This window comes from Colletotrichum abscissum (assembly GCF_030869225.1).
Source record: "Colletotrichum abscissum strain IMI 504890 chromosome Unknown Scaffold_2.1, whole genome shotgun sequence".
In the NCBI taxonomy this organism is placed as follows: domain Eukaryota; kingdom Fungi; phylum Ascomycota; class Sordariomycetes; order Glomerellales; family Glomerellaceae; genus Colletotrichum; species Colletotrichum abscissum.
In genome coordinates, this window is record NW_026850098.1 from 71,695 (window position 1) to 99,353 (window position 27,659).

A 27,659-nucleotide genomic window follows, 5' to 3' on the forward strand; every position below is an offset into this window, starting at 1 on the left:
AACTTCTCACACCGGAGAAGCTTTACACACTTTACTTCTAGAAGGAATGGCTGGGCTTGGCTCGGACTTGTTTCGCGTTTCAGTCCATGACAAGACTGTTCATACACCGAAATACGAAGCTATGAAAGGGGAGTTTTCGTCATAAGGTCTTTACTGCACCCATGTGTTATTGTCAAGGTTGCGTATTGGCGTATTTATTAGCTTTTCTATTCATCACCAGCAATGTTGGGGGATGTTGACCAATCAACGACCATTTGTATCCTGCGAGGGAGTCCTTCGGAACCTAGAACCCAGATTTTTTATCTTACTTCTTGATATGTTCTCGTCTCTCGTTAAATGGTAATCCCAAATACCAAGATTGTCGACGAACTTTGATAAAATTCCGAGCCAAACTTGATCTTTTGCATTCAAGAATCTGAACATGTGCTTTTGCCAAAATATGGGTGTCACTCATCTTGGACACCCGTACTTTTCTGGATTGTCCACGCGCCGGCAAGCTGCCGATAGACCCATTGTTTATGGCTGGTGGATCAAAGAGCCAAGCAATGCTTGATCTCCTCGGAATTCTGGCCCGAGGCTTGGATGTCACGGAACGCGGTGCTGACGATGAGCTTGGCACTAGCAAGCGAACCAGTCTTTTAGATGATAAGGGTGTAACATATTAAGCACTGGGGGGGTTTCCCATGAAGTAAAGAAATGAAATCTGACATTACCTCGAACCCGAACTTTGGGTGTTGCTGCTGAAGTATTTCAAAGAATGAAGACCGCACGTGGTCCAATTCGTGGTTGACTTTGACCAGCATGGATCCTTCAAGTACAGTAGCTTCTTAATCATCATGCAACATCGCAATTTTTCACCTTGGCTAACGTGCTGTTTTAGCGACAAAAGCCCCTCGTTGGACATTCGTCAGACCTCGTATTCATCCCGCTTAGAAACTTAGCTAGGGTGAAATCCTACAGCGTTTCCCGCGCATATTGTGACACTCGCGGGTTCACTCCGTGCATGTTATTGATCCCACCCCAGCCGAAGCAGCTCACTGTGTCTTGATTGGGACGACAATGCCGATCTGCGCGAATAGAAAGGTGGGGTATGATCAGATAAGATGATCTAATCCATCAATTCCATCCTTCCTTCAAAGCTAAAAGAGTAAAAACAGCCTGTTGTACGGTCATCTTCAGCAACAGGCTTTCTTGGCAATAATGTAAGGTTACAGAGATGGGGAACCTCAATGACACCTTGGCCAGATCCACCCGTGGGGATGGTCCGAACAAAAGAGGACGAAATCGTTTCGCATCTCGATTTGAGTGGTTGCCCATTGACATTTTGGGGTATGGTGGGTGAGATGGGAATTTGCCAAGTGGGTTGATGGATGACGGGTACGCTATCTGACGCTATCTCCCCAGCGTTTGGAGATCACGAGTAAAGGCTCCCACACCCTTGTCCTTCCCTACCAAATCTGACTTACATGGGCTTTTAGCCTTGATTTCTCTTTTCCCGAGGCATTTGATACGATCCTGTCAATGTCAATCAAGTCGCTAAGCTGTTCAATATTCGGTATTTGACACTGCACAATTCACAAAAATGGACGGCTTCAAGCTCCCCGAAATCCCGGCCTTGACCTTACAAGAAGGCGTTAAGAAGGACGAAGTTGACGCGGACAGGATTTCCAGTGAATGGCTCTCCAAACTCGAGAAGCAGTTCGCCGAAAAGTCTTTCAGCGACATCTCCGACTTGTTCATCGACGACTGCTGGTGGAGAGACATCGTCGGCCTTTCATGGGATTTCACCTGCAAGCAAGGCCAAGACAACATCAAAAAGTACCTAGCCTCAGCAAACCATGGTCTCTCTGAGCTGCAGACCAACAAGCTTGGCGGGTTGAAGCCATTGCTCCTCGACTTTGACGGCATGGTCTGGATCCAAACTGGCTTTACCTTCCGGACGCCGCATGGCGAAGGAAAGGGGTTGCTCAAGCTAGGCAACACTAGCAAAGACGAGTGGAAGGCATGGACTGTCTTTACGCAGTTGGAGAAACTCGATTTCCAGAAGGAAGTCGAGGCACGGCACGCGGCTTCGGTTCCGACGCCAAAGGCGCCCGTCACTAATGGTGTCAACGGGGTCAACCGAGTCAACGGCATCAATGGACACGCCCATGCAGAGCCCGAGGAAGACCTGCAGGTTCTGATTGTCGGCGCAGGTCAGTCTTCATACTCAGCTTTCCATCTTCCTCTCTCGCTAACACAAGACACACCAAACAGCCCAAGCCGGCCTGATGCTCGGCGCACGCCTCCAACACATGGGCATCAAAACCCGCCTCGTAGAACGCAGCGCACGCCTTGGTGACTCTTGGCGAGAACGATACCAAAGCGTCACGCTGCATACGCCGACCTACACCGATCACTGGGCGTTCATGAAGATCCCCGAGACCTGGCCGCGGTTCCTGACGGGCGACAAGGTTGCCGAGTTCATGGAGCATTACGGCCAGCTGATGGGACTCGACATCGCCTTCAACACGGAAGTCACAAAGGCTACATATGATGAAGAGAAGAAGAGATACCGTGTCGAGGTTCGCACGCCTGAGGGAACACGGACGTTGTCGGCGCGGCATGTGGTCTTGGCCACAGGCGTGTACGGCGACCAGCCCAAGATCCCTCACTTCTCAGGTCAAGAGATGTTCAGGGGGCAAATCTATCACTCAAAGTACCACAAGACTGCCGCCAAGATCCCGGATGTAACGAATAAGAAGGTTGTCGTCGTCGGCTGTGCCACCAGCGGCCACGATATCTCAGCCGACTTTGTCACGCATGGGGCCAAGGAGGTGACAATGGTGCAGCGACATCCAATCTTTTCCATCTCGCGCGAGTCGTGGGAGAACTTCATGCTCTCACTCTGGACAATTCCGGGTCTGAGTACTGAGGAAGCAGACATTGTGGGCAATGCTATCCCGCTGGCACTGATACGCAGGATGAGCATCGGGTTGACGCAGACGATGGCCAAGAATGACAAGACGGTGCACGATGGGTTGAAGAAGGCTGGGTTGGTGATTAAGGAGGGCGAAGACGGGTATGGGTTGGCGGACTACCAGCTCATCAAGGGCGGGCAGTATTACATCGACCAGGGGGCGAACCAGATGATCATTGACGGCAAGATTCGGATCCAGAGGTGCGAGGAGGGTATAAAGGAGTTCCAAGTGGATGGCCTAGTCTTGGCAAACGGTACAAAGCTCGAGGCGGATGTGGTGGTGCTCGCGACGGGTTTCGAGCAGAACATCACTACAGTCGAGAAACTGCTTGGGACGGATGTTGTTCAGAGGCTAGATGGGTTCGCGAACTTGGATGCCGAGCAGGAACGCTCAGGTGTAAGTCTAATGATGCGAATGCTTGGAAGAGTTATGCTGACTATTGTGTAGTGGTGGCGAGCCACTGGAGTGCCTGGTTTCTGGTACATGACTGGCAGCTTCATGATGTGTCGACAGTTCTCCTTGCCGCTGGCGTTGCAGATTGCGGCGGTTGAGAAGGGTCTGAACACGTCTTACTATGCCTAGAAGTGACAATATCTGAGGTCAGTCCTACAAGGATGATTAGAGAAGTTCGATGGGGAGCCTTGGCTCCTTGGCTAGACTGGAGGACTGGAAGGGGAAAGGGACAAGGAAAGGGTGAGGGGGAGGGCGGGCTGGTGAGCTCGATGGCCCATCTGGATCCATCATCGCGAACTTTCTTTCAACATGGAAGGTAAAACGGTTTCATTCAACATTAAAGATACCCATAACGAGAAAAGAAGAACACTTTTTATAAATGCTGCCAGGCAGAATGGAGGTGACCGCAAAGCTCCCCGAGTAACTCAGAACTCTCGGTTTGGGATGGACCCCAGACTAGGCACAACTGTAATTTGCCCACAAACACAGCCAAAGTCGACTTCACCCATGAGTAGGCCTGCAGGCGAAACGGAAGACAACTTCTCGGCCGAGAGAGACAGTCCCAAATCCTCAGTGTTCTTGTTACTGAGGCTCAAGGTGAGCGAGGTGAGCAAGGTGAAGAAGGTGAAGAAGGCGGGCCTCGGTCATCAAGGTAGACCCACCTCACCTTGCCTTATGCTATCAGCACGTGATGGCGCGCCCGGACCCGATAAGGGTGACCTCCAAAGAAGTGTCCTCTAATTCCATGTGCCAAAGGGTCGGCCAGCCACCTTGGACCCCCGGATCGACAGCTGGCAATAAACCACCATCTCGAAGCAACCCTCGCAACAACACCTCGTTCGCGATCGCAGCCCTCCTCACATCCGTCACTCCCTACCACTTCACGATACCCGGACGCGGCCACTCGAATACTCCCAGTACCACAGGCACAACTGACGAACCCGCGCGACCTTGCGACGACACAGACAAACCAATCCAACATCACCACATCTACACAACCACACAACTACCGCCCAACATGACAGACCTCACGCACTTCGACCTCCTCCCCCTTCAACTAGACCCCCAATCCAAATCTCTCTCCTCAACCTCCTCCTCGCGCGCCCTCGCCGCCGAGCTCTCCCAACTAAACGCCCTCCACCGCTCCCTCATCACCTCCGACACAACAACCCAGCACGGCGTGCCCCCGCCGCCCATGCCCGTGAACCCCAAACGCTCCGCCCAAGTCGCCAAGCTCCGCGACAGCGGCAACGCAGAGTTCCACAAGAAGAAGTACGGCGACGCCATCAAGTTCTACACTCTGGGCCTGCAAATGGCCCTCACCCGTCCGCTCTGGGAACCCTCTCAGCTCGTCCGCGAGGAGGTTTCGGGTTTGTACGCCAACAGGGCGCAGGCGCACATGGCGCTGCAGCAGTGGGCAGAGGGGTCTGTTGACGCCGAGGCTAGCGTCGAGGCGCGCAAGGTCGGCAACGCAAAGGCGTGGTGGCGCCGTGGAAAGTGTTTGATGGAGATGGGCAGGTTGGAGGAGGCGAGGGAGTGGGTTGGCAAGGCTCTTGAGTATGAGGGCGAGGAGGGCGAGCTCGTTGCGCAGTACAAGGAGATTGAGGCCCGTTTGGAGAAGGCGTAAGTCTAAGAAAAGACGTATGATTTCTATCAAAAAGGGGGGGTCATGTTCTATACGAGCGCCGAGGGAGTAAAGAGCCATTCCACTCAAAGCACTCAAGGATGTTCATACACAGATATATGGGTATGGCAGCTTGTAGTTCTAGAACGGGTGACGGGGGAATGAGGGGCAAAGAACCTGGCCAAGCAGTCTCGGGCCTGCTTTGGCTGTGCATAAGACCCATGAGAGAGCCGCCTGGCGCATGGAGATGGAAAGCTCGGGTAGACGCAATGGTTTGGCGGCTTGAAGAGTCCCTAGGAATTTGTGATTGTTCTTTGGCGCAGGTTGTCTCATTTTTTGATACAGGCTTGTTTGTTACTAGCCACTACAAACTTTGTCAGCAATGCGGCATCCATCATTTGCGACACTCGCGCCGAACAAACACATCAGGCTGGAAATCAGAGAACATATGGGTGGGTTGGGTCATTGAGCATTTCTAGTATACCATAGGTACCACTACCTGAACATCCCAGTTTCGTTATAGGAAACCCCCATACCATGATCCCAAGTCTCTTGAGATAGACTCAGCGAGTAATGCGTCTCTGGGTAGGAAATATGTAAACGCAGCCGGAGCATCGCAATAAACCATTTAAACACTATGCATGGGATGCCATCATTGCGACGTTGGCGCTCCAGTCATCCTCTGGATATCCCAACAAACCAAAATCACTCTTCACAACTTGTCACAACTTGTCTGTTTCCACGACGGCCCCATGCCCAATTCTTAATCCGAATCCCATATCCATTGTCCCTCCGTATATCCACTCAAAGGTGTATCGTCTGCCGCGTCTCGTCGTGGGCAATGGTGTACGATGGAGTCCGCGGCTACAGCGAGCTGTCTAGCCGGACAGCATTAGGTGCGAATCCCACTCCTGTCGTTCCGTGTTCGTGTGGCAGATGGCCCGTGACGGTCTGGTTCCGATTATTGTGTTTGTTTGGGTTGTGCGGTAAACATGGCCTGCCACGGCCAATTCTTCGAGGTCAAAGGTTGCTCGACAGTCTCCTACGCAGCCTGAGCAGGCTTCTCGTTCAAGGTCTTGCCGCGCGGACGCATGACGGCATCCTGGCTGCTCATTCTCCTGTCCAGCGCGCGTTCCAACTTGGCACCCAGAGCTAGCTTGCTCAGGTTTGCGCTCTTCTCCTCGCTCAGAGTAACCCTTTGAGAGCTGAGGGCCTTGTTCTCCATGCGGTCGAGGCCAACAGCGATGTCGGTGATCTCGGCGTGAGCCGAATCGTTTGTCTGAATGGTGTTGGCAAATGAGGGCGCCATGCTATATGTGCTGTATCGCACAGAGGTACGCACCTGAGGGGGGGTTTCTGTTAGTACTGCGGTCATTTTGGTCTTTGGTTGAAGAGGACGGCACAGATGGAGGATTCAAGTGAACGAGGGAGGGTCGGCGAGAGGTAGTAATAGGATTGGATAGGAACGGGTCGAAAGGCAAACAAGATCGGATAGGTGGGTAGCTTGGGGGGGAGGACCGGGATTTGCGGTGTCCAAGTGCAAAAAAGGGCACAGGGGCGGTTGCGAGCGAGGCGAAGCAGGTGAGAACAGACGCAAGACAGATGCAGGTAGGGCAGTTAGGGCGAAAAAAGGCAACATCAGGAGAGAAACAAACGTACAGAGGGAGCCATGATGGGACGAGAAGAATCGAGCGAGGTAGGCATTGTGTTGATTTTTTTTTGGGTTTGGCGAGATCCCTGCGTAAAAAAGGTTCGTGTCGATGTGGCCGTCCAGTCTCAACTATGGTTCGAGTTTCCACAGGCCGGGGCTTGCTTCACGACTGTCGGACCAGGCAAGCAGGCGAGCCGAACAGGGCGAAAGGGAATTGGCACTGGATTGGATTTTGGCAGATTGGGATGACTGCAGTGAGGTGCAGGATTGCTGCTGGACACGGTGCTCTTTGCGGCAGAGGCAGCGGTAGCGGCAGCGGCAGTGGGTGCGGTAGGAAGGCAGCGGTCTCCGGTGGACGTGGCCGTGAACCGTGAAGGTGAGGGCGGCCGTGAGCGACTTCAGTCGTTCCTTGGTGCGTCCTCCGTTCGCTTCGGGGGTATGCGTGTGGGCGCGTGTGGGTTGGACCGTTGGCGTCAAAAGATTGAATGGAACAGCGGTTGCAAGTCAAGTTTGGCGAGCTCTGTGAGGTCACTGGGAGAGCAGGATTGCGGAAAATCAGGCACCTGCAGGCTTTGTGCTAGGTCCTTGGTTGGCGGGTTGGTGTCTCGAGAGGAGCGAAGTTGTCTACTCTACACGGAGGCGAGATGGAGGCGAACTTGTCGGTCGGGGGGGACGATCGATGGGTCTGCACCGGGGGGATTGAGCCTTGAGGTAGTATCGTGGACGTTGAACCTTTGCGGTGGTCCAGAAAAAAAAGCAGAAAAAAGGGAGCGAGTGGTTGATTGATGACGGAGGAGGGACTGGGTTAATTGGGAGGAGGGAAGACGAAGAGGAGAACGGAGGACGGAGGACGGGTCCAGATGCAGATTGGGAAGTCGCGGCAGGAGGGGAGCACGGAAATAATATCAGGCAGGCACACTGCTGTGGATCTGCGCCTGCCTTTTTTTTCTTGCTGCCCTCTGCACTTTCCACGTCTTCTCCTGGACAGGATCCTGTACGGAGTAGTGTAGTGCGCCTGCCCGACCTGGGGGTTTGGGACTGGACTGAGAGACGGAGGCCGGGAGTGGACGGAGCCTGGGACGCGCTAAGCAAGGCCACCTGGAGAAGGCGGGCAGGCGGGCTAGGCCAGGCCAGGCACACTTTCTCTCCTTGCCTCTGACCTCTCACCTCTCACCATTTAGTGCCCAGCCGGAGGTACCTGACAGGAGTACGTACGGTAAGGTAGGTAAGGTATCCGTAAGGTAGGTACCTCTTTCTCTCCTGGCCTACCTTACCTTGACTGTTCACTCTCATCCCCCTCAGGCTCCGTGCCCGGCACCTGGAAAGCACGGCAAGTAGATGCGTACTCCCTGCACTTTCCCTCCGGGACTTCAGGTGCGCAATAATTCGAGGTGATGATCGTCGGATGTCAGGTTGATAAGGTACCTTAAGGCACCTAGAGGCAGGCACGGAGATAGTACATGACACAGGTTCCTACCTACCTTAGATACCTCGAAAAGGGGGCCCAGAGAGGGAGGTAGGGCCTACCTCAGGTAGGTACGTAGGTATTTGAGAAGGGGCGCCTTCACCCCAAATCGATTATGTATGTAGAAAGCACGGCAGGAAGTCACCATCAATAGGAAGGAGAATGGCACTTGTGACTGCTTCAGGTTGACTGGTCTACAGATAGATAGATACCTAGGTACGTACGGATTACTGGAGGAAAGAATGCTGGACTTCCGACTTGCACCTGCAGCAGAAGCACCTGCGCTACTGTCACTTGAGATGGGCTAAGCAGAAAGGAGGAAGCAGCCATGTGCAGAACAGGGATCAGGTCATCAGGAGGGGAGGAAGCGACAGGGGGTTGGTCCTCCTTCACCAACGAATGAACATTGACCTCTCTCATGCATTCCCCCACTCTCAGGCACGGCGAGGGGTGTTGAGTGAGCCTGACAGCAGGGCCAATCCATGTCTCTCATGGCCGTTTTGCCCGATCAACAACGTGAGACGTGTACCGCGACTGCGAGTCTGCGAGAGAGATGCAGGCAGATACGTCTTTCTGCGATATAGATACGCAGTAGCTGGGCATGAGAGCATCACATCACAGCGCATCGCATCGCATCAGAATATGCGCTGCAGCTTCGCTCATACTTGCATTGCGGCACTCATCTACTAGATTGGTATAATACCCGTGGTCTATTTAGGTATTCAACGCCTCTCTGCAAGACAAGACGCTCTCCGGGGCGCCCCCCTTCATAGCATCTTCCGAATCATGTTTACACGGGCCGCAGAAGAGTCAGAGGTCATGAGCTGTGCATAAGACAACACATATGAGAGTGTCATGTTCCAGCGTACCGAAATCAGTCAACCAGGTTGAGCCTGCGAATAGCTTGGTGCTGCGGCCCTCTAATTCTACAAAGTGATGACCTCGATAAAAAACAGATGTTCGTACGCATTGAAATGCAAAATAATGTATGGATACCGGTAGGAGTAACAAGACTACCGGTAGATGAGGTAACTCGCTGCACCCTTTTAAACTATTCGTGTGGTGCAGAGCAGTTGAGGCGCGTCTCAGCTCACTATGAGTCTCATTCTTGATCTCACGCTCAGTCTCAGTCTCACTCTCACTCATACAACGCGAACAATGACATGACCGGGAGAGAGGTAAACCATGGCAGGCCCAGGCTAGGTTCCTTCCCTCATCATGACACACCAAGTTCAACCTAAATACGCTGCACTTTCCTCTCCCGTCTCCGTGGCCTCCGTGGTACCTAACTTACTTCAAGGTAGGTACACAGTGAGGTACTGCAATGGTTGCCGTCCCTTCTTTTCACGTCGGATCTCTTGTTTCTTCCATCTCGCCCACAAACCTTGACTTCAACCAGACAGCATCGGGAGAAATCTCAATCCCACATCCCATGCAATGCAGAAACATCCCGCTTCCCTCCAGGGCCAACCTGGCGTCGGCACGGCACAGACTGTTCAAGGCTTCCCCTGTTCAATCTCTGCATTATTCCGAAGAAAAATCGCCCATTGACTGGATCCTTGGCCTCGCCTTGCCTTGGCCCTTGGGTTATCGTCGTCGCCTCCGCCCACCGGTCTGACTTGACCACCAGTCTTCTCTTTTCGACCGCTTGCGTCGACCTGCAGGCCAACAGCTGAAGAAACATGTGTGCCAATCAAAGAAACACCGACAGAATGCAGTCAACTCGCTTGCCAAAACCAGCCGCCCTCGCCGCCGCCTTCAAGTCTTCTACCGGTACCATACCTTCACCACGTCCTATTCTTTATCAAACCACCGCTCTACCCGATTTGCCAATCTTCTTCGCCTCCTCAACCTGTAAGCAGCCTACTGGCCAACGGCCGAGTCTTGTCCACCGTCCACGAAGGGGTGGAATTCCCACAGGGGTACGGAGCCACAATACACTGGCGCACAGGGAGGCTTGCTAGAGGTGCCGCTCAGGCGAATATGATCAACTCGAGTGTGGGAGGAAAGGGGCCAGATGCACAGGGATCGTGATTACCGATTTCGAACGAGAAACCAAACGGCAAAACGCTGCCCACTCGAGCCGATCACCACGCGTCTAACAGTCGCGGTCCAACCGTGAGCACTCACACAGCAATAATTACGGTCCGTCCGTCACACCTCTTTTCGCGTTGCAAGCAGCCTTTAGTCCCAACCTTTTGAATGGCTTTCCAAGGGGCCCGAGAGCCCCTCCGAACAACCATTAGACCAACGACAGGCAAATCAATACCGTACTCTCCAGACTCCGCCTCGGCTGCCCCCTCGACCTCACACCCACTTGACCTCACCATTATAAGGTACTTGGGCACCTCAAAGGCACTTGTCCAGGAACGCATCGCCAATTCCACGTGTCACTTACTGCATCGATTGAGTTCGGGCCTCCCCCTCAAGTCGGGCCTGCGAATGGCCTACCTACGCCCAGAGTCCTTGGGACACGAAATCGGCATCGCATCCGTCTAGTGACAGAACTAAGCAGCAGCTCTCTCTCACCAAAAAGTTGGACCATGGTTTTAAATTGCGAGAATTTGGCTTCGAGCTACCGGCGGAATCGTACGAACTGACGCCCACTGACTGATACCGCCGGCCGTACGTGCAGGCTCAGCCAACCACCAGCCAGCCTGTCCTGTCTCAGCCACTGTCAAACAGCCGGTGGCTTTTGATGTTGCGATTGTTTTTCGATTCGGCCTAGTCGTACCTAAGTTCTTTCTCGCCCTCGTCCACTTTCGTGTTTGAAGTCAATGCCGATCCTCTTGGCCTGGACAGGCCCAAAGACCCTGAGAACCCCCGTCAAAGTCCTATCATGGATATCATCACCCTCGCGCCTTGGGGCGGCAGTGCCAGAGGATAATTACGGACATCTACAAACAGACTGAGCAGTACTCCCGGCTCCGTCGACTGTGTGACACCGTATTAGTGCCGCCAACGTCAGCGCCCTCGGGCACCAAGCTTAGCTCCTCACAAGCGGGGTCTCCATCTTGGATATGGCGCTCATGATGGCTTGGCTTCGGGACCGACGAGCTCCATGACCACAAGGCATGATTGAAAACGGTCAAGTAATGGCGATTACGCTTGTTAGACTTGAATCCTGTCGATCGGCATCTTGCGAGACCAGCCACCTCCGGCAGTTCCATCATACTGTGATCGATGCCCTCGTGTTTCTCGACCTGCCTACTGCACGGGAATGGCAATCATTGTCTGAGATGTAGGCACACGAGGCTCGTCTCAGCGATTCGGATGGGCTAGGTATCGTTTTCATATTGGCCACCTTCTCGCGCCATCATCACCACTAGACTCAACTTCTCAGACCACTTTCGATGCGACTCTGGCCTGACCAAACACGCCAATGGCTGTTTCCCCTCATCCCCCGTCCTCCATCGACTTGTACCTTGCTGCTGCATGCACCGCACGTGGCAGACGCACCCTTACCTGGCCGCTAAACTTCACCTGGAACTCGTGGACCACATGGGTTCTCAACGGACGACACGTTCCTATCACCAATGTGGCCAACCATATCGCTGCCGTTGTCGACTGTTGCCTGCCGTGGAGGATTTGACTTTGCAGTATCTTGGTCTTTCTGAAGCTTTATTTCGAAATATCTTTCCAATGAATCGTGACAGTCACCCAGCAGACTTTTCATGAATCAGGCCATGTGATTGATCTTTGGGAGCCTGTCAATCACTCCTCATCTCCCTAATCATTCGGCCGTAGAGCGTTCTCGGACATCACAATCTGCCAGGCCGGCCTGGTTGAGTGAAGGTTTCCATCGTCGGGTTTCACTAAGCATGCTGGTCCCAATCAAGATCGTTTCCGGACAATCCCGTCCCATGACTCCCATATAGACTTCATGCTTATACCGAATATCCCTACGAAGCTTTGTGGTTTTTCGACTCGGAAAGCTGTATGCATGCGGCTTATCCAACAGGTCCAGAACGGACACCAGAGACTCGAGTCATGGCATCGCTGGAGCTTCAAGTTGCTCCAAATATTTGACTGGGGCAATCACCACGGTACACCGTACGCGTTGGGAAGCCGGGACAAACGGCCACCCACTCAAACGGTCCGAGTCCCTCCTCCACGTGGTATCCCGCAGTTTGGTTACACAATCTTGGGGGCCTATCTACAGTCAAGGCTTGTTCGGAATGAAGCTCGCTCAGGTCGGTGAGCAGCTTCGAGAGACGATGGAGCTTTTGCGTATTATGCTGATGGATTCGAACGTCGGCGAGTAATCAGAGTCGACAACAAGCTACGATTCTTTGGGCCCGACATTGATTTATCACCGAGGATCAAGCTCGGACTCCTGTACAGACAGCAATCGCACCCATCAGCTCCTTGACAAGTGGCACACTTTGAGGTGTATCATCGCTTCGGGGACACGTTTAGTGCCCTCGATGGGCCCCTGCAGCCAACATCCCCAACCGCACGTCAGCCGTGTTTGCTTGCGACGTTGTGTCGTGTCTGGTGGGCATCAACAAGGTTGTTGTCAGTTCGAAACAGTTTCGCTTGTGTGCCCACAACTCCTCCCCAGCTAATCTCTCTCAATCTGATCATTCTGATGAATTTACGCCTTGTTATCTTCAGGACTGGGTCGCCCGCACTGAGGCGCACGTCGCTAGCTGCCGGGTCGAGCCAACTGAGTCGTGACGAAGGGCGGTCAGCTAGCGATACGAGCATTCCCCCATGGCACGTCCCAGGATTCGCCCGAGTTTGATACTCTGCTGATCGTCAGTAAAGCGCTGTCAAGGTTTTCGAGCGGCTGCGGTGATAATGCCGAAAAAGCGGTTCGCGATGCCCCCTCTATCAATTTGTGTATCATGGTCAAGCTTGTTGTCCAAAACTCCCGCAGCAAGCTTGCGCATGAACCATGGACCATGTAGCATTTACCCAGTAGACGCGCCCCCGGCTTTCCGGCGGTTTGCTGCAGGTTGCGCGGGGCAATTGTGAGGTCTGCCGGCATACATAGATGCATTGGAGAGCTTCATGGCAGGGACTCGAAGCTTAATCACAGGTTGACGTGGTGATTGGGCATCTTGATACCGACACAGGTTGATTATACTGTCATGTTTGCTCCCCTCCTTTGCTAAGCCAGGCTTCAACTCTCACACGAAGAACACCATAACACACCACTGAGCTCGTCGGGGATATCTGGTCATTGATTCACGCTACTTCAGATCTGTGGTATAGGGTATATTGTGTTATTTGAAGGTGCTCGACAGGGCACATACTGTGGCCTATAAAGAGCCTGTATTTGGCAGATTCCTTTACCGAATCTCCTGTGTTCCTGGTAAGTTCCGAACTTGACTTTGCCTACTATTACAATCCAACCAGCGCTTAACATCTCCTAATTGCCACCAAATCGTCTCCATGTCCGAGTTACCAACTTTGAGAACATGTCAAATACGAATCGAACCCACGGACATTAGAGGGAGTTATGGAATATAAGGTAGGAAAGGGTGAAACTCCGGTTGAGGGTGAGATACGGGTGGCGGTACATTGGGCGTGCTATTCGCTGGTGGTAGATTAAACTCTCCATCGGACTCGTCTTCGCCGTCGGTGTCAGACATGGGCGGAGACATGTCAAAGTGTAGATCAAGCCTATTTTCCAAGGGCATTCCTACGGGTGTATAGATCGGGCCATCATCCTCGGGACCAAGCCTCACGAGCGCCAGCTCCTCCTCGGAAGTAGCCCACTCGGCAAAGTGCCCCTTTAGCGTCCGGATCCCGCAGGGAAACCTCTCTTTGGAGCGTCTCTCCCTCATGATCATGCCCACCTCATTCTCGGCCTTGCGCTGGCTTCCCGGGTCCTCCGCGGCCCAGATCTCGGCCGTCTCGAGGATCCGTCGCCAATTTACCTCAAAGTGGCGGGCCACGACCTCGAACCACGGGTTATACTGGGCGGCCGGGTGGGCGTTCTTGCGCAGATGGAGCCAGTGGCTCATGGCGTAGATGAGGGTGTCGGCGCGCATCTCCGTCTTGTAAACCAGCGAGGCTGCCGGGGAAAAGGCCTGGTTGGGTTCGTTCCAGACCGGGTCCGGGCTGAAGATCATGGCATGGATGGAGACGAGGAGCTGGAGGAGGGTGGACTTCTTGGGGTCCCAATTCTCGGCGGCGCTGCCTGTCCAGGTGCCGAGGAGGGAGAAGCAGACTGTTGGCAAAGAGTTAGCAATGGTCCACGAAAATATAGTGCAGGGGAGAAATCAAAGGGGGCTTTCGTACCTTGGCCATTTGAATATAGGTTCGGGTTGAACTTTCGACGGCTGTACGTTGTTCTGAAGACCATCTTAGGTGGCCTCTCTGGGTAATCGAGAGGGCAGAACAGATCAAACTCGAAGAGCCCATTCTCATACGGCGTACCTTCCGGTCCGACGATGAGGACCTTCATGGCGTCCAACCGCGTGTCGTCGTGGCGAACAAAGATGCCGTCGGGCAGCGTGGTACGCAGCATGGAGAGCTCCATCACGAGCTTCTTCATACGGCGGGGGGCGGTGGCCTCCGAGTCTGGGATGGGAATCTTGAAGTCACTTTGCCATCTTTCGGAATCCATCTCCCGCACCTTGTTCTCGATGAGCCATTGCCGGGCGGCTGTGAGTCTCTCCTCCTTGTCATCGGGAATGGTGGGTGATTCTCCCACTGACGAAACGGTCGATTGTGAGTAAGTCAGAGAGGGAGGGTTGCTTCCTTCGTCAATAGTCACTTCCCTCTTGTCTTTCTTGAGGGTTTCTCCTTCGAGTTGTTGGGAGATCTCGCAAATACGGTCGCACATGACTATCGTCTGGGAGAGACCCCCGGGGCTGGGTTTGTAGAGTCGCTTCACCGATTCCGCCTGGACTCTCAAGGCAGAAAGTAGACTCACTAACGACTTGAGCGTTTCTTGAGGCTGGTCCTGCTTCTCTTCAAGCTCCACCGCTTTCCCCTTTCCCTTTTCATCGTCACTGGAGCTAGACGACCTGTCTAAAACTGGAAGAGGGCCATATCCGAAGCAGACCGGGAGTAGAGTGCGGGCGAGAGGATAGCTGATTCGAACATCACAGACTAGCGGGGTTGTAGCAGGGTGTGCTGAGAGCACGTGAAGGAAATCGAAGAGGGCTTGGTATGGACCTCGTTGCCGCATAATCTCTTGCATGTTATCATTCCGAAGAAGCTCTGCCATCCTGATCATCAGCGGGCTTCGGCGAGCCATGACCATTAACAACGGTGGAGGATTTCGATCAAACTGAGTGTAGTTGGAAGTTGAAGGCCATGCTATCGAAAGCGCGGCGAAAAGCCTGGGTAACCGGACCATGCTGTTCTCAAGGTCTTCGCGGCGAATACAGGCGAGTTCATCGGGCTTCTCTTTCTTTCTGTCGAGCTTACCCGTTGCGTAGCCCGTTCCTTTAGATGTGCCTTGGTCATCGCTGGTCTTGAAGTAGCTCTTGAATCTCGACCCGGACTTTTTCTCGGTTTTGGGGGGCTTCTCGATCGAGTCCACTTGGGAGTCTTGAAAGATAGAGACCCGCGAGTTTGCAGCGTGGGCGGTCGGGCCGCACAGGAGAGCAAAGATGTGGAAAAGTCGACCAGGGGGGCAGCACCATTTGGTCGACTTGGAACCGGCGAATGGCGTCCTTAAATTATCTCCGATTCGGGAGCAGCCGAAACAGTATGAGATCCCGCAAGAGCATCTAACATAATGGCTGCCCAGTTCGATAGTCTTTCGACCTAGAAGAATGACACTGGCGTGTTGGAAGATGGTGCTGCTCTCAATTGCGACGCCACGCTTGCATCTTGGACACCTACGGCCCGTTGCAAACCTAATGAAGCGTCGAAGCACTTCTTCTTCTTCCTGGCACGACGGATTAGGAGACGAGAATTCCTGGATTATCGAGACGTTTGGCTGGTTGTTGTGGGAAGGTCTGAGCAAAGATGGGGGTACGCAGGGCGAGGATAGGGGTGTTGATAATGGCTTTCGAAGCCTGTCCGGGGTGGTGCCGTGGTTGTAAGCAAACGCCTCCGCGGGGCCCTCTGGCGTGGGCCGATATGGCTGGACAGCAGTAGGATCGAAAGGTCGAGGTGTCACCCATTGAGTTGGCAATTCGTTATTTATATGGAAGTGTGGGGCTTGCCACCTTTGTCGCGTTGAAGAGCCCGAGACGGCGGTCCCATCTACTGTCATGACCGGTAAACGGGCAGAGTAAGGGTTACTATCTGCCAACTTTGTATCCTCTCCTGGATCTAGCCATGAAGGCCTCATGCCTGCGCTAGAGGTAAAGGGTTGGAAGGGAGGGGATCGAGGATCCAAGGGCACTCCACTGCTCTTCCCCTTTCCTTTCAACTTTGTCTTGATTGTCATTAGGATTTTAGACCGTATCGAGTGCTTAGCGACCCCGGAAGATGGGGCCGAATTATCGGCTTCGTTTGTGCTGCTCGCTTCTGGGAGGCTAGTATCTCTGGGTTGCTGGGCTTCTTGGCCGCCAAGAATCGCATCCTGTTCCTTTGCGCAGATAACGAGTCAGAATAGAACATCCAGAAGATATAGCGAGAAGGTTTTTGGAATTCATACGGCGAACAACCCCTGTGTCTTGGCTTCTGCATCGGAACCCGATGGGAAGGCTACCGGTATGCTTCCCTTCGTTGCAGATTTCTTCTCCTTGTGTCGCTTGCGGAGGGCCTTAAGAGGCCAAGGAATGCGATAAAACATCCAAATAAGTGTAAGTGTAAAGAGGAGGGCCAAGAGAAGGGCTATCCACATCTATATAGGCTTGGCGGCCTGCGTAATCGGACGTTGGGGGTGATTTGAGAGGAAATCGGATGCATCGAGCTATCATGAAAGAACCATAAGAAAAGAGAAGGGAGGGGAAGCGCTGAGGGGCGAGCTTTTTATAGCGGCATCTTTCCGATCAGGTCAACCGAGTTTGTACCAGTTCAGGTACCCAGGGTTCAGTCCTAGATCTCGGGACCTAGACGGACCAAAAGACACCGGCACGGCGCTCCGATGCTTTCCTCTCTATGATCGGTGGTTGACCCACACAGCAAGCATAGTCCTTCCGGGTTGAAGACGGACTACCCGAGCAGCACGGAGCAGGAGAGCCAAGTGGGTTCGACAGTTTATAAAAGATTCATCTTCTAAGTAGGTGAACTATATACACGAAGATAAATAGAACGCGACGTCTGCAGCCCAGGGCCATATTTGTAGAAGAAATTGAACAGCACTTAGAAGGCAGGGTTAGCGTTTACGAGGAGCTGCTCGAAGTAGGCCTGGAACCAAGTTCCGGCCTCAGGAGCGGGCTTCAGAGCGTCCTCCTTGCCGCAGTTGTAGTCGTAGCGAGTGGCGGTAGTGAGGGAAGTGCCGTCACTCTCACCACCAGGCTTCACCCAGACAAAAGAATCAACAAGAGATGAGCCTGTGTTGGTGGAGGGACGGAGACCAAAACCGGTGCCGATGGCATTGCACCAGTCACCCCAAGCCAACTGGCCAGTGGGCTGCTTACCAGAGCGGCCTTGGTCAACGATGAAGTGAGCGTCCCATCCCTGAGCCGCGAGAAGGGGCTGGAGAGCCTCGACGTAGTGCTTCTCGTCATAGTTGGAGTTGCCTAGGCCAGTCAGATACGGAAACGTTAAAAATCTGGATGGGTACGACTTACCTGAGGTGTAGGAAGGCGGGGAGCTAACGCTCCATGCGTTGTAGTTGGCCACGTTGGTCACGATTCCACGGAGAGCCTTGGGGCTGCCGGCATCTTTGTAGACCTTTGCGTACATGTTCGCGGCGGGTCCCAAGTTTGCAGCCCACTGGAGAAGTATATTAGATCAGTAGAACATGTATGGAGCGTGGCGCGGTGAAAACTTACTCCTAACCAACCCGCGTGGCCGCCATCAAGGTACATGGCGACATTGGGCAGGTTGAGCTGAGTGACAGCATAGTTGGTGCACTCGAGGTAGGCGGCCTGGGCACCGGAGCACTTGGCAACGTTGAGGTTGGTGACCAAGTTTGCCAGGGAATCAGGCTCTGGACGAGAAAGTTAGGAAACGCAGATTTTGGTGGGTGCGAGACAAGACACATACCGATCACCAGGAGAATGCGAATGTCAGAGTACTTGAGAATCATAGTGCGTATGGCGTCGATGTACTCCTTGTACTTGGCAACACCACCGTCAGCGATGGCGTATTCGCCGTTGGAGGCGGCAGCAGCGCAGTCGCGGTCGGGAAGATCGTAGACGACGAACTGGCCGGCGTAGTTGCCGCCAGCGGCGTTGGCCTTGCGAATATCGGCCAGCGTGGAGTCAACCAAGGGAATCTTGGCACGAGTGTCCCTTGATGTTGTCAGCAAAAGGAGGCCTTCAACACCGACGTACGTAGCATAGATAACTTACATCCACATGAAGGTAGGGACCTTGGCAACGGCGGCAGCCGCCGTCTGCAAAGCAGGGCTCAGTGACGGGATAGCCAAAGTCGTAATCTCGGAGGCATAGTATGAGTTGGCCCAGAGGTTGACTCCGGCAAAGGGATTGCCCGTGTAGGTCGCACCACCGGTGACCGCGGGAGCGCTAGTGGTGGCAGTTCCGGCCTGCGTGGTAGTGGTACCGGCCCCGGCGGTTGTCGAGGTTCGCGAAGGGCTAACGACTGCGGAAGAGCTAGAGCGAACAGTCGATGAAGCGGCAGCAGAGCTGGCGGACGAGGCGCTGCCGGGCAAGCACTGGCTGTAATAAGCGTTGTTGACGACGCAAGTGCTGCCAGAAGCACAGCACGTTGGGCCGGTGAAGCCTTGGCCGCCGCATTGTGCCCTGGTCACCAATCAGATTCTTTCCTCGTTCAAGCTGCATATCCTACTTACCAGACGGCTCCGCAAGACTGCCTCTCCTCGATGGGAACGGCAAGAGCTGCAGTGCCCAAGAGAGCAGCAGTGAGGAACGCACGAGCAGCCATGGTTGCTTCTGTTGTGGGATATTGACTTGACTCTGGAGAGGATGATGTCCGTGGGTTGCAAGTCTGGAGCTGATGATGAACGACCTGGGACATGGTCCTTTTATCATGTTGCCAACCTGAGTTGAGGACTCGGATCTCTTGAACACACCGCTTGGCCTTTCGGAACGGCGGGATGGATGTGTGCTGGGCCTATTCTGGGCTGCCGGCGGGAGAGAGGCATTGCCCCACGATCGCGGAGTGAAGCAGCGGCATCTTGAGCTTGATTACTCCATTGAGAAAAGCGTCAAGAGAGCAGACCAAGCCGAGGGAGCCATCGTTACCATGGGTCTATGGGGATATGGAAGAGACATCCGAAGGACGGGTCTTGAACCATGGAATCGCCTGGTTGACGGCATGCTGGACCAGGTCCCTAAAGCTGGGCATGGAGCCATGAATTGCTTGCGGTTGCAGCAAACTACGGCCACCATCGATATTCCATGGCGTCAAGGAGTAAAAGTCCGCCAGCCAAGGTGTGGGCAAACTGCGTATTGGATGTAACGGAGTGTAAGTCATCTCGGAGGCGACGCTCCATATTAGCCACGAAGGGAAGAGCGCGTTGGTCATGGGGGCGTGATGGATGTGGGGACCGTTGAAGAGGGTGCCATGAGGGGTCGGGAAGCTCTTTAAATCGTTCCGGTCAAGTTGCAATCCAGCAAACTCTCGATTGGAAAGGCGGCTTCGTTGCCCGAGATAACGCTGAGTGGCAGTGGCGTGCCTATGCCATTTAATTTAAAGACGGAGAAGTGCATCGCGAACGTGTCGGAAAGTGTAGGTTAAAGACAGAGGTAACCAGTCACGGGATGCGAAGTTGGCGGATCGAAAGCCGAAGCGAAAGTAGCTTGGCTCCAGGTACAGAGACAGGTACCGTCAGCGAAGAGAGGAATAATCGTGGCGATTCGTCGGAGCCGCACTCAAGAGGGCAAGAAGCAAGACGCAAGACGCAAGGGACGACAAGCGAGTTGGAGAAATTGGGGTTTGTGTGGTGGTGAACCGCGTCGATGGTGGTGCTGTGGTACTCGGACCTGTCTGGTGTTAATGAGGTTAATGAGTGTCAAGAGCGGAAGCAATCAATACTGATTGCCTACCTAATAACCATCGGCCCTCAATCTTGGGTTCCCACGCCTGCGGGAACGATCCAAATTGACGTTTCGTCGAGATTTGGACGTCCAGCAACCTCATGTCATGACCACGGTGGCAATTGGTGGCCGGTGTAAGAGGCTTTGCTTGAGAGTATACATAACATTGCAAGCCGCTGATATCAATAGCATTGACGCGAGGAGAGATGAACAACCGAGAGCCGTGTACTATCAGCTATGCATACAGTTGGTGGGTGGTGACAAGAGCATGTCGAGGCAGATTCTTCTCTTGGTGGTGAGATGCCAAGGGTTCATGGTACCGACGCGCATCTTTCGGACGCACAGTCCCGTGCTCAACATCGCAGTCCATCCGTAGAACAGTCCGGAAGATCAGAGAGGCATGCGGTTACGAATAAGGGTCGTACGTTGTTGTCTTAGGGAGCGGAGACTCGTGATGGTGGTTGTGGTGGTGACGGTGGGTGTGTAAGAGGAAGACGACCGGGGCGGAGGTGTGAAAATGTATTGGCACTGTCCAGATCACCGTGCTTACATAAGACGAGGTATCTAGGTACCGACCGTTACACGTCAAGACGGCAGTCCGCACGTGAGTGGATCACGTAAGGCGATTCCAGGGAGCTTACCTAAGTAAAGAAGCATGGACCATTGTGCCCCACACCGCACGGAGCGCCGGTCCACCGCGAGGCTCACCGCCCGGACCCTTTTGGGGCCTGGCAGAATTTCCCGCCGGTCCCGAAACCGTTCCCCTCGACCAAGTCGCAAAGTGGAAGCTCCCCTGACGGCTGACCGAGCCAGTTCCCGCCGCTGTCCCCGCCGTGTCCCGCCCGCGATCCTGTGCTTCGAGAATCACCAACACACCCATCCCACCAGCTCTACTACTGTTCACCACAACGCGCCCTCCCGTCTCTCCGTCCGCTCGTCAATCCCCAGTGGTCGCTCCCCTCGCGTGCGCCCTCATCCCCTGACCCGCCACGATGTTGTCTGGAATCCTCATCTTCAACCAAAAGGGCGAGAACCTCATCTTCCGCGCCTTTCGCAACGATTGCAGGCCCAGACTTGCCGACGTCTTCCGGATTCAAGTGATCTCGAACTCGCAAGTCCGGTCCCCCATCTTGACCCTTGGAAGCACCACCTTCAGCCACGTAAAGCATGAGAACATTTACCTTGTTGCTATTACCAAGAGCAATGCGAATGCTGCGCTGGTCTTTGAGTTCCTCTATCGCTTAATTGCGTTGGGACGGGGCTACTTTGGCAAGTTTGATGAGGAGGCTGTCAAGAACAACTTCGTGCTTGTCTATGAGCTGCTCGACGGTACGTGCCACATCACACCGGCTCAATGGACTGTGTTACTAGTGTTCCCCTTCTAACGTTCGCCTTGCAGAGATCATTGACTTTGGCTACCCCCAAAACACCGAGACCGACACCCTGAAGATGTACATCACGACCGAAGGCGTCAAGTCAGAACGAGCCGCCGAGGACTCGGCCAAGATTACAATGCAGGCGACAGGCGCGCTCTCGTGGCGCAAGGCAGATGTTAAGTACAGAAAGAACGAGGCGTTCGTTGACGTGATCGAAGACGTCAACCTTCTCATGTCCGCCACGGGAGCAGTCCTCCGCGCCGACGTCACGGGTCAAATCGTCATGCGCGCCTACCTCTCCGGTACCCCAGAGTGCAAGTTCGGCCTTAACGACCGGCTACTTCTCGATAACGACGGGCTCCTTAGTCTACCGAGTGGAAACAGGATGGGAACAAAGGCCACCAAGGCCGCCGCCGGCAGTGTCACCCTCGAAGACTGTCAATTCCACCAGTGCGTCAAGTTGGGCAAGTTCGACAGCGACCGCATCATCTCCTTCGTCCCGCCCGATGGCGAGTTCGAGCTCATGCGCTACCGCGCCACCGAGAACGTCAACCTCCCCTTCAAGATCCACGCCATCGTCAACGAGGTCGGCCGCACAAAGGTCGAATACAGCATCGGCATCAAGGCGAATTTTGGCGCAAAGCTCTTCGCCACCAACGTCGTTGTCCGCATCCCTACACCGCTCAACACTGCTAAGATCACGGAACGATGCACCCAGGGCAAGGCCAAGTACGAGCCCAGCGAGAACAACATTGTGTGGAAGATTGGGCGGTTTACGGGACAGAGCGAGTTTGTCTTGAGTGCCGAGGCCATCCTGACGAGCATGACGAATCAGCGCGCCTGGTCGCGGCCGCCCCTGAGCCTCAACTTTAGCTTGTTGATGTTTACCAGTTCAGGCCTCTTGGTTAGGTACCTCAAGGTGTTCGAGAAGAGCAACTATTCGAGCGTCAAGTGGGTGCGGTACATGACGAGAGCGGGTTCCTATGAGATACGGTAAGTCTGGCCTTCTCCATCATCACCATTCCATGTTCTAAGCCCTGTTGCTAACCAATTCACAGTTTCTAGCGAGGTAATTATACGTGTATGTGTGGTTTTGAGCTTGCGTGGTATATGCATAGTATGGCGTCAAAAGGTATTCCCAGTAGAGAAAAACTGGTGGGCTTCAGCACGTTTTGTCAATGTTTACGGCGGCCATATTGTTGTCAATAACGTCTCTTCGTCCAGAGATTATAGTAATACAAGGTCTCCCTCCCTAGCTCGCATCCTCCCAGTAGTTTCGACATATGTCGTTTCGACGAAATCATCTCCTCGTTGCCCCACGCCAGCCGATTCGACCCAACCACTTGGTCCAGCTGGAATAAGCACCTTTTCGTCAGTCAGCTTATCTCGCTCTTCTTACGCCGAGAAGGTCTCTTGTTCTCACCCGCGTCGCTAGCTCGACTATCGCAGGCTCATGTCCACGCCCTCATTGGCGACCTCTGAACGGCTATCCGGATAACAGTCCATTACCGTCGTGTTGTCCACGCCCTCCAACTCATCGTCTTCCACCAGTAGCACCCTGATTCCCTCGAAATCCTGCGTAGCAGCGTCTGTCTGCTGGCTCCTGATCATCTCGTCCATAACCCTCGCAGACACGTAGATCGGGTGCTCGTCCGACCAACCCATGCCCTCCAAATTAAACACCTCCCGATACGTCTTTCCCACGCCATGGATTACGTCCGCCACCCGTGATATAGCCGCATCTCTGTCTCGACTGTGAAGCTGGTAATATAGTTCGCCGCGGGTCTGGAGCTGAGATCTCGTGATATCCTGTTTCTTGCATCGAGTACACCGGCCGTGACAGTGATCGACCAAGTACAGCACTCGGAGTCCCCGTTGTATACAACATGCCAGGTACGCCACCTCTTCAAACACCACCGCCCCAACTGTTGCCGGCGTCCACGTCTCCGCGATATCCAAAGCGATGAGTCGCGCATCACGTAACGTCTCCGCTATCTCGGCGCTCCACGGCCCTTCAAGCACCTCGGTCAAGTTGTTCACTCCCGACGCCTCATATTCGCCAGACAAAACCCCGTGGCAGAGATCCGTGAGGGCACCGCCGTCTCCGAAACGCAACAGCAGCACATCTTCTTCGTTGTCGTAGTGTATTTTCTGGTTCCGACCGGGGAGGTAGACGGAGTTCAAGTTCGTCCCCCTCAACCGCCTCTCCACAGCCGCCGAGGCTTCAGAACACACTAACCGCATCGTTTGCCGTTGTTTGTATACGGATGGATCATGCATGTGTCTCGCAATCCTCGTCCGCCGCGCAAGCTCCGCCGGACCCGTTTCAAGGGCGTCCAAGAAGACACACTCTCTGTACTTTGTCCATCTGGCGTGGTTCTGCTCTGAAATCTTGCCGTCTGCGGATTGGAAAGCCCGTCTGCTTCGATCGGTACCGCGCCAGGACGCAAAACAGACGTCAAAAATATGTATCGACGGTCCGGCTGTTGCTTCATCCCAGATCTTGAGGCGGAGTTCGGGAGGGAGCTCCGCGAACTTTGTGAATGGCATCATAGGCGAATTGGACCGGTGCTGCTGAGTCTCGGACGAGAATTTGACTTCGTGTCGTGACTCTTGTAGGGGTTTATAAAGATAGTCATGAAGGACTCTCATCGCATTCGACCCCGGGAACCCCGTCGCAGGCAAAAGAGTTGACCAGTCAGACACCCACTCAACAGCATCCACTGCCAACTCACACATCTCATCCATGCTTACTGTCACCTCACTGTCGTTGCTCTGATATCGCGACGTGGGATGATCAGACTGGAAAAGACAAATCAAGGCTGTCTTCAACGGCGTCCCTTGGACAAAGTGCCGCTCACTCGTATATCTGTTCTGGGCGTCAGCGCTTACATTCGTTTTCAACAGCGCAGACCCAGAACGCCACCATCAGATTTGTCCGTTGGTCGTCGCCCGTTGGACAAGCCACGCGACTACCGTGCCGCCGGGTCGCATACCACACCAGAATACGATGGCAATATGCCCATTGGCCGGGTCATGTGTGAGCTTGGCATTTGCTGGAAGATTGGCTCAACGGCTGCATGAGTCCGCCTAGGCGGGGGAGCTGAGAGGACAATGAGAACGAATCTAAGTTGTTTGCTTCGGTGGAACGGGTTGAATGGCCTTTCTGTCGCTACCGTTTGTCTTGCCCACATCAGCCACGGCTGCTAGCCACCGGAATCTTGGACACCAATCATGTTGCTATCTTTACCGATTTCTTCTCAAGACTCCTCTCTTGTTGACTCTTCAGCATGCTCCTATACCGTTTCTTCTTGCCCTTCCCATTCTCTCGTCCCCCACATTATCATTAAACTGTCTCATCGGACTGAATTAATCATTGTTATCCTCTCAGTGTGCTCGTCCTCGCCTAAACTCCAGAATCGTTCTGAAGGTTGGTGGCATTGGCGCAGGCAGGGTAGTCTGGTTTCTCATCGGTACCCAGGTTGCCAGGCCAGTAGTTCTTGCAGTCATACGCCCAAGTATTCCAGCTTGCACAGAGAGTATGGGCCTCATCTAGGGCTGGAGAGCTTCCGGGCCTCCAAATGACGTTAGCCTGAGCTTGTCGTTCCATGATCTGGAGAGACAGGCCAGCGGAAGCATGGCCGGCAATATGGCAATGCATTAACCACACGCCGGGGTTATCGGACTTGAAGGCAATGACGGCATAGCCGCTCTTGGGAAGCAGTACCACGTCACGGCGGGGCGGATTACTTGTGTTGGGATTGAAATCTGCTGGGTCCCACAACTTGTCATCCTCCTGCTGGACAATGGCAAAATCATGGCCGTGGAGATGGATCTGAATGCAGTTAGTCTGAAGGTTCTCGACAAAATCTAACGTCACCGCCACTTACGGGATGAGGACCAAATGTCGGGTGGGTTATGTCGGTGTTGTTGGAGTTGAGAACTAGATAAACCTAAGTATGCCAATTAGTGATAGATTCAATAAGAGTGTTGTAGGTGCAATCAAACTCACCCAGTCCTTTGCGGTATAATTCTCCGGCACGACCACCCATCCTGTTGGCCACTCATCGCCAACATTGTCGAGGTTTAGGAACGTAGGGTTCCCGTATGCGGTCTGGAAGGGGTTCACGTCCTTGCTCTCCGGTCGCTCGAAAGAGAAAAAGGCCTGCGCATATGGTCCGCTTTTGCTTACGTTGTGTAGGTCCGCGATGTTGAATTGTTCGCCGACGCCGCCGTTTGCCGGAATTCCAACTGTCCAAGGAACAGTCGGCACCAGTTTGTTGTTAAAGTCCGTGTCTGAGAAAGCGAGGCTAATGTTCCAACCCGTGGTAGTGGGGTCTGCTGTACTGGAACTGTCGTAACGGAGGATGCCGGTCTTCATGTAGTTGTTCACATCTACAGTAATGTTGCCTTCTTTCGTCAAATTTGTGCCTTCATACATTGGCAATTGGGTTCGAATCCAGAAATTGCCATCCGCCGGCAGAGGATTAGCATCGGGGTTCGAACTGTCGACAACCGGCTTTGCCTCAACGATAATATGATACCTCTGTCCGATGGCGATGAGGAGAGAAGTTGCATTGAATGGCTCAATGGGAACGAAGTCTGCCTCAACAACAGTGAAATTGTGGTTGTCGATGGAGAAGATAAACGTTGAATCATAAGCAGTGTTAACAAGGCGCAATAGGTACCGCTTTGCTCTCGTCGAGGGGTTGGGCTCGATGTCATCGAACCAGATCTCGTAACCACGGGGAATTTCTGTGGTGTTATCAATACCTCCACCAGTGAATCGAGTGATGTTCCCGATGCCACCCAGGAGTATGTCTTGTCCGGTTGCATTTATGTACATGTTTTCGAATGCACTATTATTCGCTAAAATCCATCAGTTAGCATCAACTCAATAGAGCCAGACAATGCGGGCATCAAATGGTTCAGCCTGACTCACCCCAATCAGTCACCGAGATTGGCTCAATAGCCTCGTCGTACGGGAAGGATGTTGGTCCGTGGATGGTCTGAAGTCAATTCATTAGCACACAAACCTTGCAGAGATTGTAGGACTAATTGAACGACTCAACTTACAATGGGGGCTTGCAATCCGTCGGCGTACTGAACCGAGTAGTGGCTGTGATACCACGAGGAGCCGTACTGTGTGGCATCCCATCGGTAGACAAAGCTGGACTGTGGAGCAATGGGACATTGTGTAATTCCGTTGACACCATCCATGTGCATTGTTTGATTCTGTCTGATGCCATGCCAGTGAATGCTGGTTCCATTGTTGACGAGGAGATTCTGAACGTGGATCTCGACAGTATCACCCCAACAAGCTTCGATGAGAGGCCCAGGCCAAGTGTTGTTAAAAAGCTTTGCTTCAGTGAAGTTCAGGCCGTTCGCGTTGATGTAGCCATCCGTAACGTTGAGGTAGTATACTCGAGTGATGCCTTGCGGCATCTTGTCCTCATAGTCGGTTGTGATGTTGTATTCTTCTCCGGTATCCGAGTTGCGAAGCCAACAGCTTCGGTCCTCTGCAGTGCCGCATGGCTTGAAACCCTTCATCTGGCTGTAGTCACAGACAAATTTATCAATGTTGCTGCCAGGAGGCGCGAAGATGGGACTACCATGTCCAGCGGTCTCAAGGTCGGTGTTCGACCAGCTAAACTTGGCTCCTAGGTGGTGTTGAGGTCCATCTCGGAAGAAGGGTGAACCGAAAAGTGTATTGGCAACATCAGTTACAATGATCCAGACATGGCGAAGGGCCAACATAGTGGGTTTTTGGCGAGGCAGCTCGAAAGCTAGCTAACAAGATAAATGATGAGAACCTGCTCGATAGGCTTTGCTTCGTGGGGTTCATGAGAAAGGGGATATGAGCACTTTTGAGCAAGATTCGTATAGGTGCGTTATCATATCAGCAAGCCTAGCTTTTTGCCTTCACAATACCTAGGTAGTGCGCGGATCATTCAGCCCTTAGTCTTCTGATGACTGGGGAGGGATACATTCGAGACCGTGATGACTATGGACTGGAACGGCGTGGCGTTGCGACTCAAAATCGCAACCGGACATGGAACGTGAATTGATGAAAATGTTTACCG

At 53.6% G+C, this 27,659-nt stretch overlaps 10 protein-coding genes across 10 annotated transcripts; 5 read left to right on the forward strand and 5 right to left on the reverse strand.

The window, feature by feature from the left end:
- Positions 1-1,582: 1,582 nt before the first annotated feature.
- On the forward strand, positions 1,583-3,542 carry CABS01_00717 (flavin-containing monooxygenase; the record flags this gene model as incomplete). The annotated part of the gene is made up of 3 exons (XM_060534098.1): positions 1,583-2,195; positions 2,257-3,356; positions 3,408-3,542. The coding sequence occupies 3 exons, from the start codon at positions 1,583-1,585 to the stop codon at positions 3,540-3,542; spliced, it is 1,848 nt and encodes a 615-aa protein (XP_060401176.1).
- A 562-nt stretch (positions 3,543-4,104) lies between these two features.
- Positions 4,105-5,040, forward strand: CABS01_00718 (tetratricopeptide; the record flags this gene model as incomplete). Its single annotated transcript, XM_060534099.1, has 1 exon — positions 4,105-5,040. The coding sequence occupies one exon, from the start codon at positions 4,105-4,107 to the stop codon at positions 5,038-5,040; it is 936 nt and encodes a 311-aa protein (XP_060401177.1).
- A 1,039-nt stretch (positions 5,041-6,079) lies between these two features.
- CABS01_00719 (uncharacterized protein) lies at positions 6,080-6,741 on the reverse strand (the record flags this gene model as incomplete). Its single annotated transcript, XM_060534100.1, has 2 exons — positions 6,080-6,379; positions 6,697-6,741. 2 exons carry the CDS (start codon positions 6,739-6,741, stop codon positions 6,080-6,082), a joined length of 345 nt encoding a protein of 114 aa, XP_060401178.1.
- Positions 6,742-9,585: 2,844 nt separating this feature from the next.
- On the forward strand, positions 9,586-9,771 carry CABS01_00720 (uncharacterized protein; the record flags this gene model as incomplete). Its single annotated transcript, XM_060534101.1, has 1 exon — positions 9,586-9,771. The coding sequence occupies one exon, from the start codon at positions 9,586-9,588 to the stop codon at positions 9,769-9,771; it is 186 nt and encodes a 61-aa protein (XP_060401179.1).
- Positions 9,772-13,618: 3,847 nt separating this feature from the next.
- Positions 13,619-19,085, reverse strand: CABS01_00721 (glycosyl hydrolase family 6; the record flags this gene model as incomplete). The annotated part of the gene is made up of 8 exons (XM_060534102.1): positions 13,619-14,334; positions 14,406-16,656; positions 17,400-17,755; positions 17,807-17,951; positions 18,011-18,168; positions 18,225-18,472; positions 18,533-18,889; positions 18,994-19,085. The coding sequence occupies 8 exons, from the start codon at positions 19,083-19,085 to the stop codon at positions 13,619-13,621; spliced, it is 4,323 nt and encodes a 1,440-aa protein (XP_060401180.1).
- Positions 19,086-19,406: 321 nt separating this feature from the next.
- On the forward strand, positions 19,407-19,622 carry CABS01_00722 (uncharacterized protein; the record flags this gene model as incomplete). The annotated part of the gene is made up of 1 exon (XM_060534103.1): positions 19,407-19,622. One exon carries the CDS (start codon positions 19,407-19,409, stop codon positions 19,620-19,622), a length of 216 nt encoding a protein of 71 aa, XP_060401181.1.
- Positions 19,623-19,917: 295 nt separating this feature from the next.
- CABS01_00723 (uncharacterized protein) lies at positions 19,918-20,530 on the reverse strand (the record flags this gene model as incomplete). Its single annotated transcript, XM_060534104.1, has 3 exons — positions 19,918-20,146; positions 20,218-20,347; positions 20,446-20,530. The coding sequence occupies 3 exons, from the start codon at positions 20,528-20,530 to the stop codon at positions 19,918-19,920; spliced, it is 444 nt and encodes a 147-aa protein (XP_060401182.1).
- Positions 20,531-21,192: 662 nt separating this feature from the next.
- CABS01_00724 (adaptor complexes medium subunit family protein) lies at positions 21,193-22,573 on the forward strand (the record flags this gene model as incomplete). Its single annotated transcript, XM_060534105.1, has 2 exons — positions 21,193-21,529; positions 21,600-22,573. 2 exons carry the CDS (start codon positions 21,193-21,195, stop codon positions 22,571-22,573), a joined length of 1,311 nt encoding a protein of 436 aa, XP_060401183.1.
- A 443-nt stretch (positions 22,574-23,016) lies between these two features.
- CABS01_00725 (uncharacterized protein) lies at positions 23,017-24,126 on the reverse strand (the record flags this gene model as incomplete). Its single annotated transcript, XM_060534106.1, has 1 exon — positions 23,017-24,126. The coding sequence occupies one exon, from the start codon at positions 24,124-24,126 to the stop codon at positions 23,017-23,019; it is 1,110 nt and encodes a 369-aa protein (XP_060401184.1).
- An 856-nt stretch (positions 24,127-24,982) lies between these two features.
- CABS01_00726 (Lcc2) lies at positions 24,983-27,333 on the reverse strand (the record flags this gene model as incomplete). Its single annotated transcript, XM_060534107.1, has 5 exons — positions 24,983-25,411; positions 25,467-25,529; positions 25,589-26,445; positions 26,519-26,585; positions 26,653-27,333. The coding sequence occupies 5 exons, from the start codon at positions 27,331-27,333 to the stop codon at positions 24,983-24,985; spliced, it is 2,097 nt and encodes a 698-aa protein (XP_060401185.1).
- Positions 27,334-27,659: the final 326 nt, after the last annotated feature.